A 17360-nucleotide genomic window follows, 5' to 3' on the forward strand; every position below is an offset into this window, starting at 1 on the left:
AAAATAATCTAATTTTCATTTTTCCTCCTTCATTTATTGCGATTCAATCATAAGCCAACAATGGTGATGCTCGAACATGTTACCGACTAACAAGTGGACCCAAAACCTGAACCACACTGCAATTTATCGTAATATTATTGCCACTGCACATGTTTGATGTTCTTAGTCACATAACGAGGTAAAAGTGCATTATCAGCCATCACCAGCTTCAGCTTCAGGCAGTGTCATTTGGTTCAATCTCCATTAGACTTAAGCTTAAAATCTTGTTTATCTTCAGGCCCACTTTAATGTATCGTGAAAGTGATGATCAAATTCAAAGTCACGTGACTAAATAGGTGAAACAAGCTGAATTGAAGTGTCCCCTGCAACCATGACGTTTGCAGAAACAGAGGGTTGGCACCGGAATCTTTCTCACGGAATTTAATGGTTCATTTTTGCGGTGAGATGTGATAATGCAGGTGGCTTCTTTCCTTTTTATTTCATGTAACAGAAACAGATAACTAAAGAACCAGAAAAGGGGATTGGAATTGAAAGAAATCATGGTCAAGAACAAAGAGGGTTCGGCAATTATGCAAGTTGCATTGTACGGGGTGAGTACCAGTGCCTGGTAACTTTCATAGGGAATATGGACCCCACAAAAGAGTGACATGGACTGACCTCACAACGTAGGATCGATCATCCATGTGCCTCCCTTACCATTCCTCAGAACCATTTCAAGTTGAAGACATGGCCCTGCTGATCTCTCTCCTCTTATTACCTCACTCCCATGTCACATTATATCAAACTCAGGTAATTAAAAAAGGAGTAGAATTATTATTGGGGGGCCAAAAGGAAAATAAGAGCAACTTGGGAGAAACTTTGGAATATAATTATTGCAAGAACAAGAAGGGGATATGATATGGTTGAGTAGGTGATCGTGGAGTCTGGGCAACCACATGATAAGTTTTTTTGCTGAAACCAAACGTTGTTTGGTTGTTGTTGTTGTGAGCAGTGCACATGCATCACTTTGTCCCAAACATCATGTGCTTGAGGAACCTTTTTGGGGTATACGGGCTACGATGCTGCTTTAAGCACAGATTCTCTCTCACCATATCATATCTCTGTAAGAAACCAAAAATAAATAAATGTGCAGGGCAATCAGGATGTCGCCTAATTTATAATGTCGCATCAAGGTACTGATAATGCCAATTTTCTCTTCCAAAAGATGATTTTGAGCCAAAGCAACTTTGAGATATAGAAAGACCGGGGGGGGGGGGGAGTCCTTCAAAATGCTGCTTCATGGGTTTCCTTGTCGACTTACTTCTGCACCTGAGAGAATCAATTCAAGTATATGTTACATTCATAGGCAATATTGTGATCATTCTTCCTTCAGATCTTAACCCATTCCTTGGCCATGAGATATAACAAGAGGTTGGTCTTCTAATTCTTGTTTTTTTAGGGTCTCTCCATGTTAATAAAGAGTAAGGGGTGTTTGGCAATTAAAGAAAAGTGTTTTTCCACCCCAAATCAGGGTTTTGGCAAGATAATTGCCAAACACCCAAATTTTTTAGAAAATCTTGATTTGACCCAAAGCTTAGGTTTGTGAAGAAGCAAGAAATTTTTGCTGTTCAGAGTAAATTTTGGGTTGTTGGAGTAATAATTATGTTGTGTCAAAATACAGCAAATGGTGTATGACGAAAACGCCTGCCAAATTGAATCCCAAGCTTCGCGTCTTCTCTGAAAATGCTTTTGCTTTGCTCTTTCTGAAAAAAATATTTTTAATCTTATAATTATAAATACATATATACACATACTAACAATTAATTAATTATATTTTTTATGTTTCATTTATTATATTGGCAAATTTAAATTATTAGCAAATTTATCACTTCAAATGAAAATATAAATTACAATTTATCTTTTATATAATTATCATATTAACTTATGTTTTTTGTTGATAATTTGCATATAAAATAGAGCTTCTGCTACTAACTGTCCAAATACTTTCACTTTATCAAAATCACTTTTTTACATAATCTATTCTTTCAAAAATTTATTCTCAAAATCACTTTTTTTTTTTTTTCAAAAACTATTCTCCAAACTATAGTTTGGATTTATCCAAACACCCTCTATAAGTCTATTTTGTACTTAGGCTAAAAGACTAGTTCTATAGACTTGAGGCATATCTTAAAATATATTCCAAATATGACATTAGTCATATGTCACTATCGAGTATGGGGAAAGCTTTTTGAGGGTATTAAGGTGTCACTCATTTGTTCCTTAATACGAGGCTTTTTATAAAATTTAATGATACATTTATAACTAACATCTAAAAATGCCCTTGCATCTTGCCCTTTTCATCCTCTCTTCCTAATGGGCTAATATTATTAGTCAAAGGATAATTTTAAAATTTTATAAAAAATGTTAATATTTAACTAACCTTAACTGATTTTTTTAATCACCACAGGAAAAGTAACTAGTAAGACTTTATATATAAAAAGGATTACAGTGATGATGCATTATAAAGGGCATTTGACTTTTGGAGGAATGGGATTGTCATGGAGGTGATGATTTAGCATCCACCAGTAGGTAGCTAACATAATCTGACAAGGATCCAACGTGGTACGACGGTTTCAATCCTGCAATGCCATTACCATATTACACATATCTCTAAGGTGCTGGGATTTAAATACTTTTCTCAGGGGATGCTGCTGATTCGTTCTCCACAGACATCATGGAAACCTGAAAATGTTGACCCCCAAGAAAAAAGAAAAAATTGAGTCAACCTTCAGTTACATTATTACAAGTCGGAAATTAAATGACTTGAAACAGGAACGTCCCTCTCCTTCTGATTATTATGAACACAAATGAAAAAGGATAATTAATCTCAATCAATGCAATATATCCTATAACAACCCCACGAAAGCGAGCTAGTTTTGTTTGTACCGACCTATTTGTGCACCATCACTAGCAAATGAAAAGGCCTTATCTTTTCGGATCAAAAATGAACCCCAAAATTTTGTCCACCCAACCAAGGACACAGACGAATGAAACACAGCCCCACACTGAGATAAGACAACTCACATAATTGGGATCCAATTTGCCCCTCTAGTCATTTAGTTTTGAAACACACTACTCACATTTCGTATATAGCCCCCCCTCTCTCCTCCCCCTTTTGTCTATATTATTCTGAGTCATATATAGAAAATTGGTAATATCTAGGTACGTGTGTGTGTGTATAAATATATCTGGTGTGGACTTTTCCTTGTCCATGTGTGGATAAAAAGCAAAGACATGCACCACTCAAGCAGGACGCGTTAATGGTGCCGACGAGGGCCTCTCGAGTGCTCAACAGAACATCCTAATTCCAAGACTTTGGATATAGACGAACGTCACAAGCCCCATCCATTTGCTTGCCTAATTTCAAGTACTGAGAATTTAAAGAACACTGAATCACACACACACACACTCACAAAATGTAGCCGGCCAAGTTAAAAGCATGGTAGGGTGGTGGGGGTGTTTGGAATTGATAGAAGCGGGTGCATGTAAGCCGCGGAATCATGAACGTGTGGGGAGACAGAGGAGAGCAGGAGTGTGTGATGATGGGGAAAAGAAGATAAGAAGAAGCAGATATGTACAAGGAGGACAGGGCCCACGAAAGAGGGTGGCTGTTAGGGGAAGGCCACCACAGTTCATGGTGCTCCATCGTCTTCATCACCACGAGGAGGAGCTGGCGGTGAGATGGTGGTTGTGGTTGAGGTTCAGCTTTTTAGGCAAAACCGCGTTTTCAACCAGATTTTGATAACCATTCTTTTTGGATACACACCCACACAAGTTGATGATTTTGATTAGTGTTTTGGACTTGGTAAGAAGCAGAGTGACCCCATAAGTGCCTAAATTAATGGAATTGTATGAGTCTGTGTTGGTTGGTGGATTGGGTTTGGCCGAAGTCCATTTTGATGAGTGGGACTTGTTAATTAATTAAGTAAAAGTTTGGGGTTTAAAACCGTAATATTCATTTTGTTTTTGAAACTGAACGTTGTTGCAAACTCCCTCCGTGGGCGGCGCGTGGCTTACCCCATTACGCAAACCGCCATCAAGATGGGAGAAGCTAAAATTTTCATTTTGCATGAATTTTTTATCCGAAAAACTTCTAGGATCATGTGAAGACACATAAAAGCATTATTTGGAGGCATAATTTATTTGTAAAAATTTCTAAATTTGATATCTACATTTTGATATAATATATTCTTATTTTTATTAAGTCTGGATCTATTTATTATAAGATCTTCAGTGCATATATTTATATTTTTGTTCATGCATCTAAAAATCGTAAAATAATTATAATAATTCAGAGTAGTAGTTTGGCATAGGCTAAAATGAATCAAGTTTCTAATAATAACACTAAACAATTCAGGGTATTCTTCTTAATGGTAATTCTGCAGAGGCGCCTGTTTCAGAATATAGACATTTTAGTGAAAATTATTCTCATGAACAAACTTTTGAGAAATATAAACTACTCAGTAAGGGAGATCCGGAAACTGGTCCCAGCAAAATGGTTAATGATCCGAGCAAAATAGAGCCAAATCCCAACAAAGTTGAAATTGGTAAATATGTAGAAGGACGATCCAAACCTAGGATTTTTACGACCGACCACGAGGGAACATTATTTCTCTCACCTCCTGGAATTGCTCTTTCTAATACCATTTCCCTTCCCATAAACTCTGCTAAATAGGCCCTAAGAAATGATTTGTAAATCTGCTCTGAACTTAAGCTCCATCAAATTCTCAGATTCCATCACTTGAAGCCCTGTACTGAGGGACGGAAAAATTATCAAGAGTTCGTTCGTCTTTTCAGTTTCACCAAACTTCTTGTCTGAATAAAGCTTAGGTTTTTGCACCAATTTATCTCAATGGGAGAATGTACGAAATCAAAGTAACTTTGATCAATATATATGGCCCACTACTCTTCTACCAGTGAACGTGAAAAATGAAGAGAAATTTTTGGACATATCCCCTGAATCACATTGTACCGTGACGGTATAAAATAGAATAAACCATCCAAGTACTATTTCACAAGAGTAAAAGTTTATTAAACTCGTATATTGAACTTGACATTGTTTTATTAGCATGTGGGCGGTTTTTTTTTTTCAGGTGTTTATATTCCATTTTTATGAATAACATAAGTACGAACAGTTTCATCTTTCTTGTCTCCCACCTTCTAAACACAGAGCTTAGTGTTTCTCATACTGCATACACTATCAAAAACACAGGGATTAATAGTAAGGTCCAATTCGTCGGCGGACTCAGCCTAAAAAAGCAAAAGAAATTGGCATCAAACAAGCATATTTTGCTGATTGCTTCGAAATTCCCATCCCAAAATGGCAAAAACATTCGGTGATGCAGCCAACATGGTACCATGGTCTGGCCAAATTGGTAAGGTCATCAGATCCCAATACACTCGAGTGCTGTAATCAATCTCCTTACGTGTCGAAATTCTCTTGAAACATGGCAAAGTGCCCCAAGATTTTCCTTTGTGTTTGTTTTGTTCTGCGTAGCTTTTTTTCCGTAGGGTTATTAGGGAAGGTCCTGTGGTAAGGCCACCTAGAGGGGAAAAAAAAAAAAAGGAGTCACAATTAAGGGAACCAATAAAGCAGGCAACATAAATTGACAAAGAATCTACTCACGTATAATCATAATTTGGCTACCTATATAAAGAAAGGATCTCACTGATAGTTATGAATGAGTATTAATTTGTTTAAGCCGTGAGGCCATGTGAGCTCCAAAAGGTTTCAATGAGAATTGAAATTGAATGAAGAGGGGAAGACACAGTGGGTCCTACCACGAGTACATGCATGCCTCATCATAGCAGAAAGTTGATCTAACATCAGCATTTATTGACCTTTTTTTTTGCCATTAAAACAAATTCATTCCATGAAACCAAAGATACATTGTTCGAAAACATTCAACAAGAAATCCAAGAACACTAGATTATCCTATATCAAAAGCAATAGATCGAAGGTCAATTTCAATAAGCTTCCGTAAACAGCTGGTGGTCGACACACCTAGTTAGATAGGCAAGACCCAACCAAAGAGGCTCTAGCAACCTAATCAGCCACAGCAATTGCCTCTTGTGGAATCCAGACACAGGCATGGTTCCTTCATAGGTTCCTTGAAAACTGCAAATTTTCAAGGATAATTTCATTTCTCCATCCAGGGATTGGAGCTTGATCATTAATACACCTAATAAGAACTTAATTGATTGTCTGATTCAAATTGAACCTCATTTAAATCATTCTCAACAACGTAGTTCATGGCAAGCTGTAATGTGGCACCTTCAGCAAACAAGCATGAGTCAGCAGCAATTCTTCTCATTCCTTCGTCAAGCACCCATCCACTGGCATCTCAGACCACGAAAGTGATCGCAGCAATTCCATCCTCTGAATTCATTGCACAGTCAACATTGATTTTGAGCCCATTCCCAGCAGGTGGAATCCATTTGACATTCTTCATTCTGTCTCGGACAACCTGTTTCTCATGAAGGTCAGGGCTAGCAATCCACCCTTTAACATTTATTGACCTAATGAGGATATTGCTGATAGATAATCTGTGAGCATTAATTTTGTAAATCATGCCATCTGTTCTAATATGGTGAAGTATAAGATTCAATTCATCTAAACTGTTTCTTTAATTAGTAAGAAAGAAAGGAGAAGAAAAGCATCAGTAATACTAATATCTTATATTGAATGAAAAGGTGAGGACAGTCCCAACCTAATTAATGAGGGTGTCTCATCAATATAGGAAATTCATTTCATAACAAAATTAACCTTTCCTGATCTCACTAATAACTATCTGCAAGTCCATAAACTATGCTCGACTAAAAATAGCCTACAAACTGTGACATTTATCCTGACATGATGAGCTTTAAAACTCATCTCACCCGAACTTGTTCGGCAAAAATAACATCAAGAAGAATTAAAACGAAGAAAAGCTGAAGACCACCCCAGCAAAATCTATAAATCTGGAAAAATTTATTTTTACACATTATTACGCACCTTAAAAAAAAACTTGAACGCCTCTTCCTATGATCGCCATCATCTACAGACTACTCTCTCTAGGTCAAAATAAGCTACTCCTCCGGTCCTAAATATAAGACTCTTATACTAGTATATATAAGGGTCTTATATTTGGGATCGGAGGAGGAGTATTAAAGATAAATGTCATATTTTGTCATAGAAATTTTTTTTTTGTTCGTTGACATGAAAAATCAGATTGAATTTCTTTCTTTTTTTTTAATTAAAAAAAGGGCAATGAAAACAGGCAACAATCAACTAGCAACGAGGGACGCAGAACTGACATCCCCATCTAAACCTTCAAACACAAAAGTTGGTATGGAGAGAGATGAATTCCAATCTCTTCTCAGCATGTTCTGAATTAGCCTCCTCAATGAAAATTCCTTCTCCAGATGCTCCGTGGCCTCGCCAGCCACAATCCTGTTGTTCACAACTTCACCGCGGGCGGCTAATCCCGGACTGGTGGGTATGAGCGCCGTCCATATTGAGCTTCATGTTTTCTCACATCTACTTTCTGCACCGCGCTGTGTAAGCCCGGTAACATGCTTATACTAACTCTGTGCCAAGCCACACGGGCCTTCATTTTTCATTTAAAGGCCATACAGGGCCGCCAGTCCTCTATCGAACTTTTTTTTTTTGTTAGAAAGAGTATATTGCCGTCAGTAATGTTTTTCAAAGTCGTAAAATGGTTAATTTTTTGGTTAATGACTTGACAAGCATATATAAGGATCTATATATTATTTAATTGTATTATAATCATTTTATATTTATCAAGTCCAATTTTAATTAAAAAGATGGAAATATGTGTACCATTATATAGTTAGTTTTTTTTATCTTCCACGAAACAAACCGTATCAGACGCTTCACTGATGTTACATCATTTTAACCTTTTAATGAACTTGGGTAAATAAAGCAAAACACTTTCTACAAATGAATTCAAACGCAATCAAACTAGAATACTACACTGAATAAAACTAATCATGAATTGCACATTCATAAATAATACAATTTTCAATATGTAACCTCACGTATAATTTCGTACCTCCCCTTGCATCCAGGAAAAAAAAAAAAAAAAAAAGAGGGAGGTTACCTTACCACATTCTCTCCATTTTATGCTTTCAATTCTTCATCAGTTCATTTCTAGTATGTTCAAAACATGCATAACGAAAATCAGATGAAAAACCAAACACGTTTTTTTACCTAAGAAAACCAAACGAATTAACTATTTTGACAAGGATGATTTATGAACAAGGCATCCTCACAAGAAAATGGATGCAATCACTGTACACTAACTATTCTAATATTATATATATATATAGAGAGAGAGAGAGAGAGAGAGAGAGTGAGAGAGAAGTCCTCAGGAAAGTGGTGACCCTAAGCAGAATTTTTCTTTATGGCATATCCACGAAAAGCTGCTAAGCCGACAACCGCCATAGCAGCCCCCACTGTACATTCACGATAGAAAAAAGTTTAGACGACAGGCAAAAATGAATGTGTATATTAGCGGTAAGGTTTCATTAGGAGGTAGCTAAACAAAGTGCACCTGAGGCAAATATAAGAGAGTGATGAAGAAGCTGATGATACAGCCTTCTCTTTCCCCCAATATCGGTTTCAGGAATATTCAAATGAGGGTGTTCTGCAGCACTAACAATCTTATCATACACATTACTTGATTCACCTAATTTCATGCTTACGTGAATGGGCGCCTCTATACCCAATTCCTCAGGAACCTAAATAACATACGAATAATAGATGATAAGATCCTGAGCTCGCGGGAATAGCAAAGAAATCATACACTACCCAAAAAACTTGTACAAGGATAAAGTACCCATTAGCAGAAAATGCACACCTTAACTGAATCTTGTACTGCCCTTGGGTATGGAGTCAAGTCATCCTTAGCAGCAATGAGAAGGCAAGGAACTCTATGACCAGTTAATTCTCCTTGTCTAGAAACTTCCTCGAGCAATTCCCTGGCTCTTTTCCACGAATGTTCATCTGAACTACAGAACATAGAACAACGATCTTGAACCACAGCACAGGACAACATGCAGAAGATACTTACACTACGAGTCTATGCAGATGCATATAAGGTAAGACCTGATTTTTCAATCAAGAAATTTTAACCCACCACGGGCCAAGAAGAAAATGCATGGAGTACAGCCTCAAAATCTGGTTCTAATGGTGATATCACGTGAGAAACAATTTCGCGTAGTCTTAGTTAAGAATATAGCCTTGTCAAAAAATAAAACTCGCAACTAAAGATGGTTTTTTATTTTTCTTATTTTTAAAAGGTTGGGTCGAAAATCTAGTTCATGAATTGTTAACCATATAATGCAAAATATTTTATCAAGCAGCAGAAAATTTGGAGAGTTCAACAATGAAATACAGTAAAATATAAATCCAAACAGCGCGTAAAAGAGATTAGAGACTTGAGAGGAGAAAAGACTAATAAAATTTATTTGAAGTGCCCCAAACACTACGAAGTTATGAACATATGGTGGAAGAAAAGAACCATACCCGTCATATACGAAAACAGCAACATCACATGCTGCCAAACAGTCTCGATTTGACAAAAATTTCTTTACTTCGTCCTCAGGTATCTCGCACAAAATGAGAGTTTTTCTAGTGCCCTATGCATTGAACATCATGATAATAAGCAGTTAGATCCTGCATGTCGGGCACTTCTTCCCCCAGGACTTCCCAACTCGACTTGTTATTTTCATTAGCAATAATGGAGTATAAAAAAAAACTGAGAGAGAAGACAAGATAATATAAGCCTTTATGGCACAATCACATTTTCGCATCATAATACTCACTCCAATTAATTCAACACTATTTGCAGCATATTGCCTGACCGTTGTTGGAGTATATTTATCAGAGAAAGGCCTGCGAAAGGAATGAGCAACAACTGAAAGGAATCAAAGGTTGCTCAGAATAAAAATCGGCACATGAACTGTATTTATGGACTAAATTTTACAAAATGAAAGATCAAGTATAATGAACTAAAATATACAAAGATATGGTGATTGGTTCAGGAGCAACACCTTCTCAAAAATGAATATAATAAAGTAGATTTCCCAGCATTTTTAGAACCAAAGACATAGCACTGGAACACATTTCTTTCAGTTTTTTGTTTCTTACGGTCTACTGATCTCCTACGAGTAACACGGAGTGCAGCAGCAGGATTGCCACTATATCCAATGTAAATCAAATTAGCCAGGCAGGATCGAGGATCAAGTAATGTCATGAGAGCCCACTGCAGATTTAGCAGCTAAATCAATGAATAACTCATTTCTCCAACTAAATGGAAAGAAATGATGCAAAGTAGCACAAATCTTCAACTATGTACTGCAGATATTGAACAATATAAATGAACAAAGTTGGTGGTCCCAACTAGAAACAACAACAATACAACATCCAGTCCCCTTCAAAAGATGAGTAAGGATAGAAAAGGTAGTTAAAGGAAGAAATCATAATGCAATGACATCTTCAGGGTAATTGACTGGGCACAAGGCTTCTCACCAATAAGTTTCTGGCCAGTTCATCAGATGACCACATAATTTGAAAGTCACACACAAACAATACAACCGTGTATATTTTTATAACTATGATAGCAATAGAACATTAACACAGTACTGATGGTTAGGAATAAGAGAAACAAAAATGGCAGGTTGAAGAATATAAAAGTCAAAGGACGTTATCACACCTGAGACAGAAATCCACCAAGAGTCATGTAGCCTGCATCAGTTCTCTCAACAGCATCCTTATATGGATCATCACTCCATGGACTGGAATTCAAATACAGCATCAAAACTATAGAATGTCAGTGAGAAAAATTAAGGCACAGATATAGGACCATATGAGGCATCACAATATAAAAATAAGGTAAACAATTTACAAAGCAAATATCACCTCAGAACATTGGCAACAGTAAGGAAATTAATATCGCAAGATCCATTTGACCTCATAATTTCTAATGTACCAATTCTCTCGAGGTAACATTCTGCATATAGGCTAATGGAAACATGTCTTTTTTTAAACTCTCATGTCTAAATGGCCAATTCAATATATTCAGAACCATATGATAGAAAATTATTGATTGCAATAAAGGCAAATGTGCACTGAATCATAGAAGCCCAAGAGGGGAAAAAACAAATAGAGAGAAACTAGACTCATTTCTGTGCATTAATTTTTTCTTTTTTACAAAATTTTGTGCGTATTACATGGAAATTGAAATAAATCATACTATTTATCGATTATAAATAAGAGTGACTTGCTTTAGATTTTCTATGATAAGCTGATATGTCGATTATCAACGTTTTCCCCCTTTCCAGATTAATTTAAAGCATTCCCTTGCTATTCTCATTGATACATCCAATCAGTATCCATACCAAGCCTTTCGATGGTACTAGTCGTCCTATTCCACCCTTTAAAACAATAGTTGGCAACTAGAAGCCCTTAATCTCAGTATCACTATAATTTGAACATTGACCAGACTAATATTTTCTTAATTGGTATTTATATGATAAACGCTTCTGATAAGACCCAACCCCCTGCTACCACCATGACACACAGAAAGGGACATAGGGGGTTGGCAAACAGAAAGAAACGGGTAGCTACTGGTCTAGGACAGTCCATTGAGGTTGGAGATCGGATAAGAGTAAGACAGATAGTAAAGGAGAAAAAGAATGGAGCAATGATGAAGGGTAGAAAGGACCAAATAAAAAGTCGTGAGTGGGCGTATTAAAGGAGAAAATGAGAGGTATGAAAGGCAACGAAGAAACGTTTGGGTTAGGTCATGATGAAGAGAGCCAACCTCTCAAAAGTTTAGCAACTGTGTCTTGTGATTCAGATTGCAGTAATCTATTTTCCCCTCATACACTAAGCCAATTCCAATCAATCTCTCTTTGTGAATGCAGATTCAGCAAATATGAAGGGCTTAGCACTAAAAAGTAGAAGAAGCAAGCTTCATGTGATTTGAACTGAAATATTTACAGGAATGAAAGACCTCTAATATTCAGTAAGCAAAAGTAGAATCTCACAAGGACAGTTCTCTTCCCGAGTTTTGAACGTGGGATTTATCTTTAAGTTCTCCTACTTCAGCAAAAGCAGCTATTACTAACAGCCAACCAATTCTAGATTACTTGATCCTCAGTCAGACAGCAAGTTCACTGAGAAGATAACACGAATGCAATGTGCATACTGTCACAAAAAATAAAACGAGTATAAAAAGGTTGACCTTTCTGGGGCAGTAGAAAAGAGCTTATCAAGCTCTGCAGGTTGCAGGGCTCGGTCCTGGAAAACATCAAAATTCCAAAGCAAAGATTAGAGAAGCATATTAGACGTGAAACACTGCCTGAAAAAGAGGGAAGAAGATAGCAATAGCAAAAAGCAGCAATTGTGACGTGATATTCAAAATGCTTTTACATACTCTATCTGTATCTAACAGTCGGAAGATACCACTCAGAAATTCTACAGCTTCACTTGTCAGCTCCACTCTCTGAAATATGGTGTCAAAAAAGTAATTACTTACATATCATACATGACATAAATTAGGGTTATGATTCTCTGGAACAACTTTGCAAACAGCTTATCTACAACACAATGGCCTATAAACAAGGAAAATGTAGTGCACAATTATCTAATTCAACAATCATGCTTTGCAAAACCAACACCATCAAATAACACATCCCCTTCTTCAATTCATTCATGCACAAAAGGAAATAATATATAATGACCCCTACCAAGTACTAGGTGCTAATTAAGTGGGATTCAAATTATGAAATTCGTACAAAACGTCAAGGCTAATGGAAAAAACCTGACAATAAATACTATGCAATACTAAGTGTCAGCTATAGGATTAGATATAATTCTTTTTTTATCTTTCCGAATCACCAATCCATGCTACCCAAGAGGTTCGCAATAAATCTTTTTCAGACATCCATATATGCTTTTAAATTTAGGCACTCACCAAACCCACGGAATCTGATGGTTAACAATTAATATACACTAGCATGAACCATGAGAAACGTTCTAGTGTTCCCAGGTCATTAATTTCAAGCATACTGGAATATTGCTAACACAGAAATTGAATATACTAATAACAACCAGTAGCAGTGCCAGCAGTCTAACCTCTTCCATTTAAATCAAACAAAGTGAATCAAAGTGGAATCTCAAAATGATCAAACTTTTTTTTTTCCAGGAAAAAAAAGGGGACCTGATCAGATGCATAGTTAGATGGAACTGGAAGAAAATCATCTCGGAGTTTCAAATCATTATTATATCCAAATTTTCTTAGAACTGCCCAAATTGTCTCAGGACGTCCTTTCTTCAGGAACATATTGTGGATATAAACAAAGCCTGGAAAAGTAAGACCATGCTGGTTGATTCCCTCAGGTGCTTGCTGCTGAATAAGTGTTCTCACTTCCGTTGTTTCAGATGGCTGCAACTGTGTGTCAAAACATATAACCTGTTGAAATATTTACAACTATAGATTTTCAGTATTCTTGAAATACAGGAGGTTACATAAAGGAAACAAAAACTTATTATTCAAGATAAATAAAGGCCATCAAAAACCTGAAATCCATTTAGCTCTGCATCATTGAGGGCATCATCCATGTCTCTATCACAGAGAACAAATATTCTCCTCAGTGCCCTTAAACATCTATCTGTTAAAGCATGCCTCTCATGATCAAACAATGGATCCACTGGATGAACTACTGCTTTTTGAGCAAAATAAAACACCTCAGGGACCTGAAGACAGGTAAACTTAGTTTGTAATTATGGAGAGCTTCACTTTTGCATAGAGGAAGCCAAACATGAATTCAACATCATCAAGACAATATATATTTAATGATAACAAGCATGAATTTCACATTGTTATACTTGCAGAGGAAAACAAGCAAAATGATTTAACATTTTTCAATGTCCCATGCTTCTTGTATAAGGTGAATGCTGGAAATAAGATAGTAACCCCATTCCAGGAAAAAAAAAGCATTTAAATGAAGGATTCAACGTCCCACAGCGATGTCCATGAATGACTAGGCGTAGTATATGCCTTCTGAAGCATAGATTTGTATTCTGACATATAAAAAATGATAAGAAACTTGCTTAACTACTATAAGAAATTATTGTGATGATCAGCCATGCGATTGACTGATCTTTCCAATGCAAAAACACTAAACTAATAGAGCGATCCAATAATGCAATTTTCATCTCTCTTTTTTCATTAATGAAACGCCAAATGACTAACTTAAGGCATTTTGACTGCTATGTCAAACAAAAGTAAGAACTGTCAAGCAAGAATCACCGGGTTAGACAACATACCTGATATAGTGTAGCTGCTGAGCATTCCATACATGTAACAATTTCACCATACTGTTGTAGGAGCTGCGTCATGAGATCCTCTAAGTGTATTTGCTGATTCTCGTCCTGCAGATCTAGCTTGCAGCCAACCACAACTACAGGTGGCTTTACCTGCACAGTCAAAAAGAAGAAATGATTATTTGCTTGACATTAATGCTTAATTTGTCATTGGGAATGACAGTACAAACCTCCAACTCCTCCAGTTCAGGAAGCCAGTAAGTGCTAAGACGAGTAATGGTCGTCGGTTCATCACAAGCATATGTCAAGACCACTACATCAGCTCGCTTCAGTTCTTCATTGCGCTTGCCCCGTTTTTCCAAGCTAAAAGGAAAATAATGCTCTAATTAGATTGAGGAATGATCGGGCTATTACTTTTTCCAAAGCAAATATTAACACTCGATAACTAGAAATAAACTAAAATCTCCTAAAAATTGTAAAGAACACAGGAAACCAAATTTAATCAGGTTTGAAAAGAATAACGATGGTCATTATGATGAATGCATGACATTTGTTTTATTATTGCTTAACAACAGGTATAAGACAGATATATATACACAGACATATAAAGGGTTCCTGCCATTAGAGGGAGGGGGAACACATATTTCTTGGCGCTTAAACAAGAGCTCTCTGCGACGGACCTGGAAGATGTGTCAATGATGGTAAGCGGAAGATGATCCGGGAACCAGTCATCAGGCAGCAGGGTGGGGGGAAGGACGGGGGGGACGGCGTCGGGGAAGGACTCAGAAGCCGCAGCAGCTATCAAACTAGATTTGCCGGTACCTCGGTCACCGATGACGGCGACTCGAACTCCGGAAGGACCGGCGAAGGAGGAGTGAACCGCCATTGATGCGAAGTGAATGAAGGAAGCAGTGGCGGTAGGAGCAGCGAAGGCAGCACTAAAATGGGTGCAACTCGGCAATCCGGCGGGATTGCTCCGTCTTGGTCCCGCTTCGTTCCTTATGAAACACAGCCAATTTTTTCTTGAATTTTTAGAGGTCCCTCTTTTGCGTTGAATCAAAACCCCACGAAAGCGTGAAATTTTTATAGCTCGTCATTCCACCTCATTCAGGGTCCGAAAACCCGTTCAGTTTTTTTTTTTTTTTTTTGTCTTTTTAGGGGGGGAAAAAACCAGAATCCCCGGTTCAGTTCAGTGATTGACAACTTGTTTCTCGGAAATTGACGGGCATACTTTTATGTTTTCTGGTGAAAAGGGGGATACTTTTAATTTTAGTGTAGTTTCAATATGTGAAATACAATTAAATTAGACTGGCTTACTGTATTGCATTTCAAAATATAAAATATTGGATTTAAAAACATCTATTTTTAATATAAATTGAATAAATTTTACAATGAGAGACAAAAAGATAGGAAAAAACATCACACTACTTCCATTATAAACATAAAATCTAATTTGTAGTGAACAGGATGATCATCGGATAAGAATGGATTCAAGGCACACGGATCTCAGCAATTTCGAATGAAGAGTACAAGTTCAACTGATGGCTTGGACGAAAATGAGTGTTTCTTCTCAACCTACAACATAAACACGTGACGCTAAGCACAAAAATAACAGAACAAGACATCCGCTGCAAAAATAACCGCCCAAGAAACTCTTCCAATTTATTAAAACGGAAAAGAAGGAATCAAGTCTGTGGATATGAACATTTCCAATTTCAACAATGTGCGCCGCATGTGGGTTTTAAGATTTGAAGGATTTCGGGCATACCTGGAGTCTGCAGTAAAGTCAGGTTGCCACGCGGAGGTCCGATCACGGTCACGGAGTCGGATCTGGGAGACACAGCAAATTACACCGGTGGGAGAGTTTTTGGAGAGACTGAGAGAGGAGAGTCTGATGGTTAAGCGGGAGAAAGAAAAACGCACATCACATCCCATAAACTGATCCCTATCTATCAGTTATGTAACTCCCAAGAAAAAAACCGTCTCCTCTGCACAACCGTTCCTGCCTTTTGGCAAAATATATGAAAAGGCGAAAATTACAGTTAAAGACCCAAGAGTTTTACTATTTACATTGGAGTCCCAAATGATAAATGGGCTTGGGTCCAATCCACCAAGGGTGGACTGGCCCATTTTCCTACATCTCCCACTCACACTTGGTGGATTAGATGTCGCGGGTCTTGTCTCTTCACCTTCCCTCAATTTCATACTTAGTGCTTTGCCGTGACCGCGTGGGCATGACGTCTTCGCTTGGGTCCTTGTACTAGAAATCCTTTTATAAGATCAGCACAAGTTACCCTCTTCTTTGTGTAGCTTGAATTTTAAAATTATGCCTCAGATGTCCCAGATTTACTTATATACACTTTTTCACAGTAAATCTAATCCCTCTCGAGTCAATGGTTGACTCAGATTACCTTTCTCGTATGTCTAGTATCCACACTTATGACCACAAAATGTCATAAGGGACATGTCACAGACACTAGCATAGGTGTGTATATCACAGTTAATCTTCCTTTCGCCCAAATATCACTTTGAAATGAATCAGTCGCTTTCTTAGCATACTACCTTAGATCGCATCAATCATGACCATAGGACATATGCCAAAGTAGCAGTCACTGAAACATATCTTCATGATATTGTCAAAGTCAAAGGACACCAATAGGAGGATAATTCCTCCCTGGGACTCACACAGCAATGAAGCAGGGATCTTTCACTTGCTTCCCTTTTGCGGTTCTCTCAGCACATGTGGTATGAAACACATGCTACGGTGTTACTCTTTTACTATAAGAGCGTATGTCGATTTAGATTTATTTTAACACCGTACAGACTTAGGTCCAGACACACTCAGTATCTAAACCCAAATTCTTCAACTCTGCTCATTGTTATGACGTCGACGTTGAAGAGTTTGTTGTCTGGCTACAGGTATTATGGAAGTGGGATTCCAAACTTCGATCCAACTTTATCAACGTGGATCTCATCTTGACTTGCT

The 17360-nt window shown here is 37.4% G+C and overlaps 1 protein-coding gene across 2 annotated transcripts; it reads right to left on the reverse strand.

Annotated features, from left to right (window-relative positions):
• Positions 1-8228: 8228 nt before the first annotated feature.
• Positions 8229-15417, reverse strand: LOC114720699 (mitochondrial Rho GTPase 2). 2 transcript variants are annotated; one of them, XM_028906373.1, is made up of 14 exons: positions 15055-15417; positions 14605-14737; positions 14378-14527; positions 13628-13804; positions 13269-13520; positions 12483-12551; positions 12291-12346; positions 10758-10839; positions 10096-10307; positions 9868-9937; positions 9569-9681; positions 8901-9051; positions 8595-8781; positions 8229-8496 (listed from the first exon to the last, which is right to left on the reverse strand). In XM_028906373.1, exons 1-14 carry the CDS (start codon positions 15258-15260, stop codon positions 8426-8428), a joined length of 1929 nt encoding a protein of 642 aa, XP_028762206.1. In that variant the 5' UTR covers positions 15261-15417; the 3' UTR covers positions 8229-8425. The 2 variants fall into 2 exon arrangements, with proteins under 2 accessions (XP_028762206.1, XP_028762207.1); XM_028906374.1 differs by lacking the exons at positions 8229-8496; positions 8595-8781 and having other exon boundaries at positions 8967-9046.
• Positions 15418-17360: the final 1943 nt, after the last annotated feature.

The sequence above is a fragment of the Neltuma alba genome, unplaced genomic scaffold, assembly GCF_004799145.2.
Source record: "Neltuma alba isolate B1F8T4 unplaced genomic scaffold, ASM479914v2 tig00011995_pilon, whole genome shotgun sequence".
Classification (NCBI taxonomy): Eukaryota; Viridiplantae; Streptophyta; class Magnoliopsida; order Fabales; family Fabaceae; genus Neltuma; species Neltuma alba.

Bases quoted from the DNA above. Each gene is read 5' to 3' on its own strand.
- LOC114720699 (XM_028906373.1), bottom strand. From the start codon at position 15,260: ATGGCGGTTCACTCCTCCTTCGCCGGTCCTTCCGGAGTTCGAGTCGCC. The intron at 13,805-14,377 runs GTATGTTGTCTA...ACCTGTCTTCAG, and splicing joins CAGCAGCTACACTATATCAG to GTCCCTGAGGTGTTTTATTT. The intron at 8,497-8,594 runs GTGCACTTTGTT...GTGAATGTACAG, and splicing joins CTCTCTTATATTTGCCTCAG to TGGGGGCTGCTATGGCGGTT.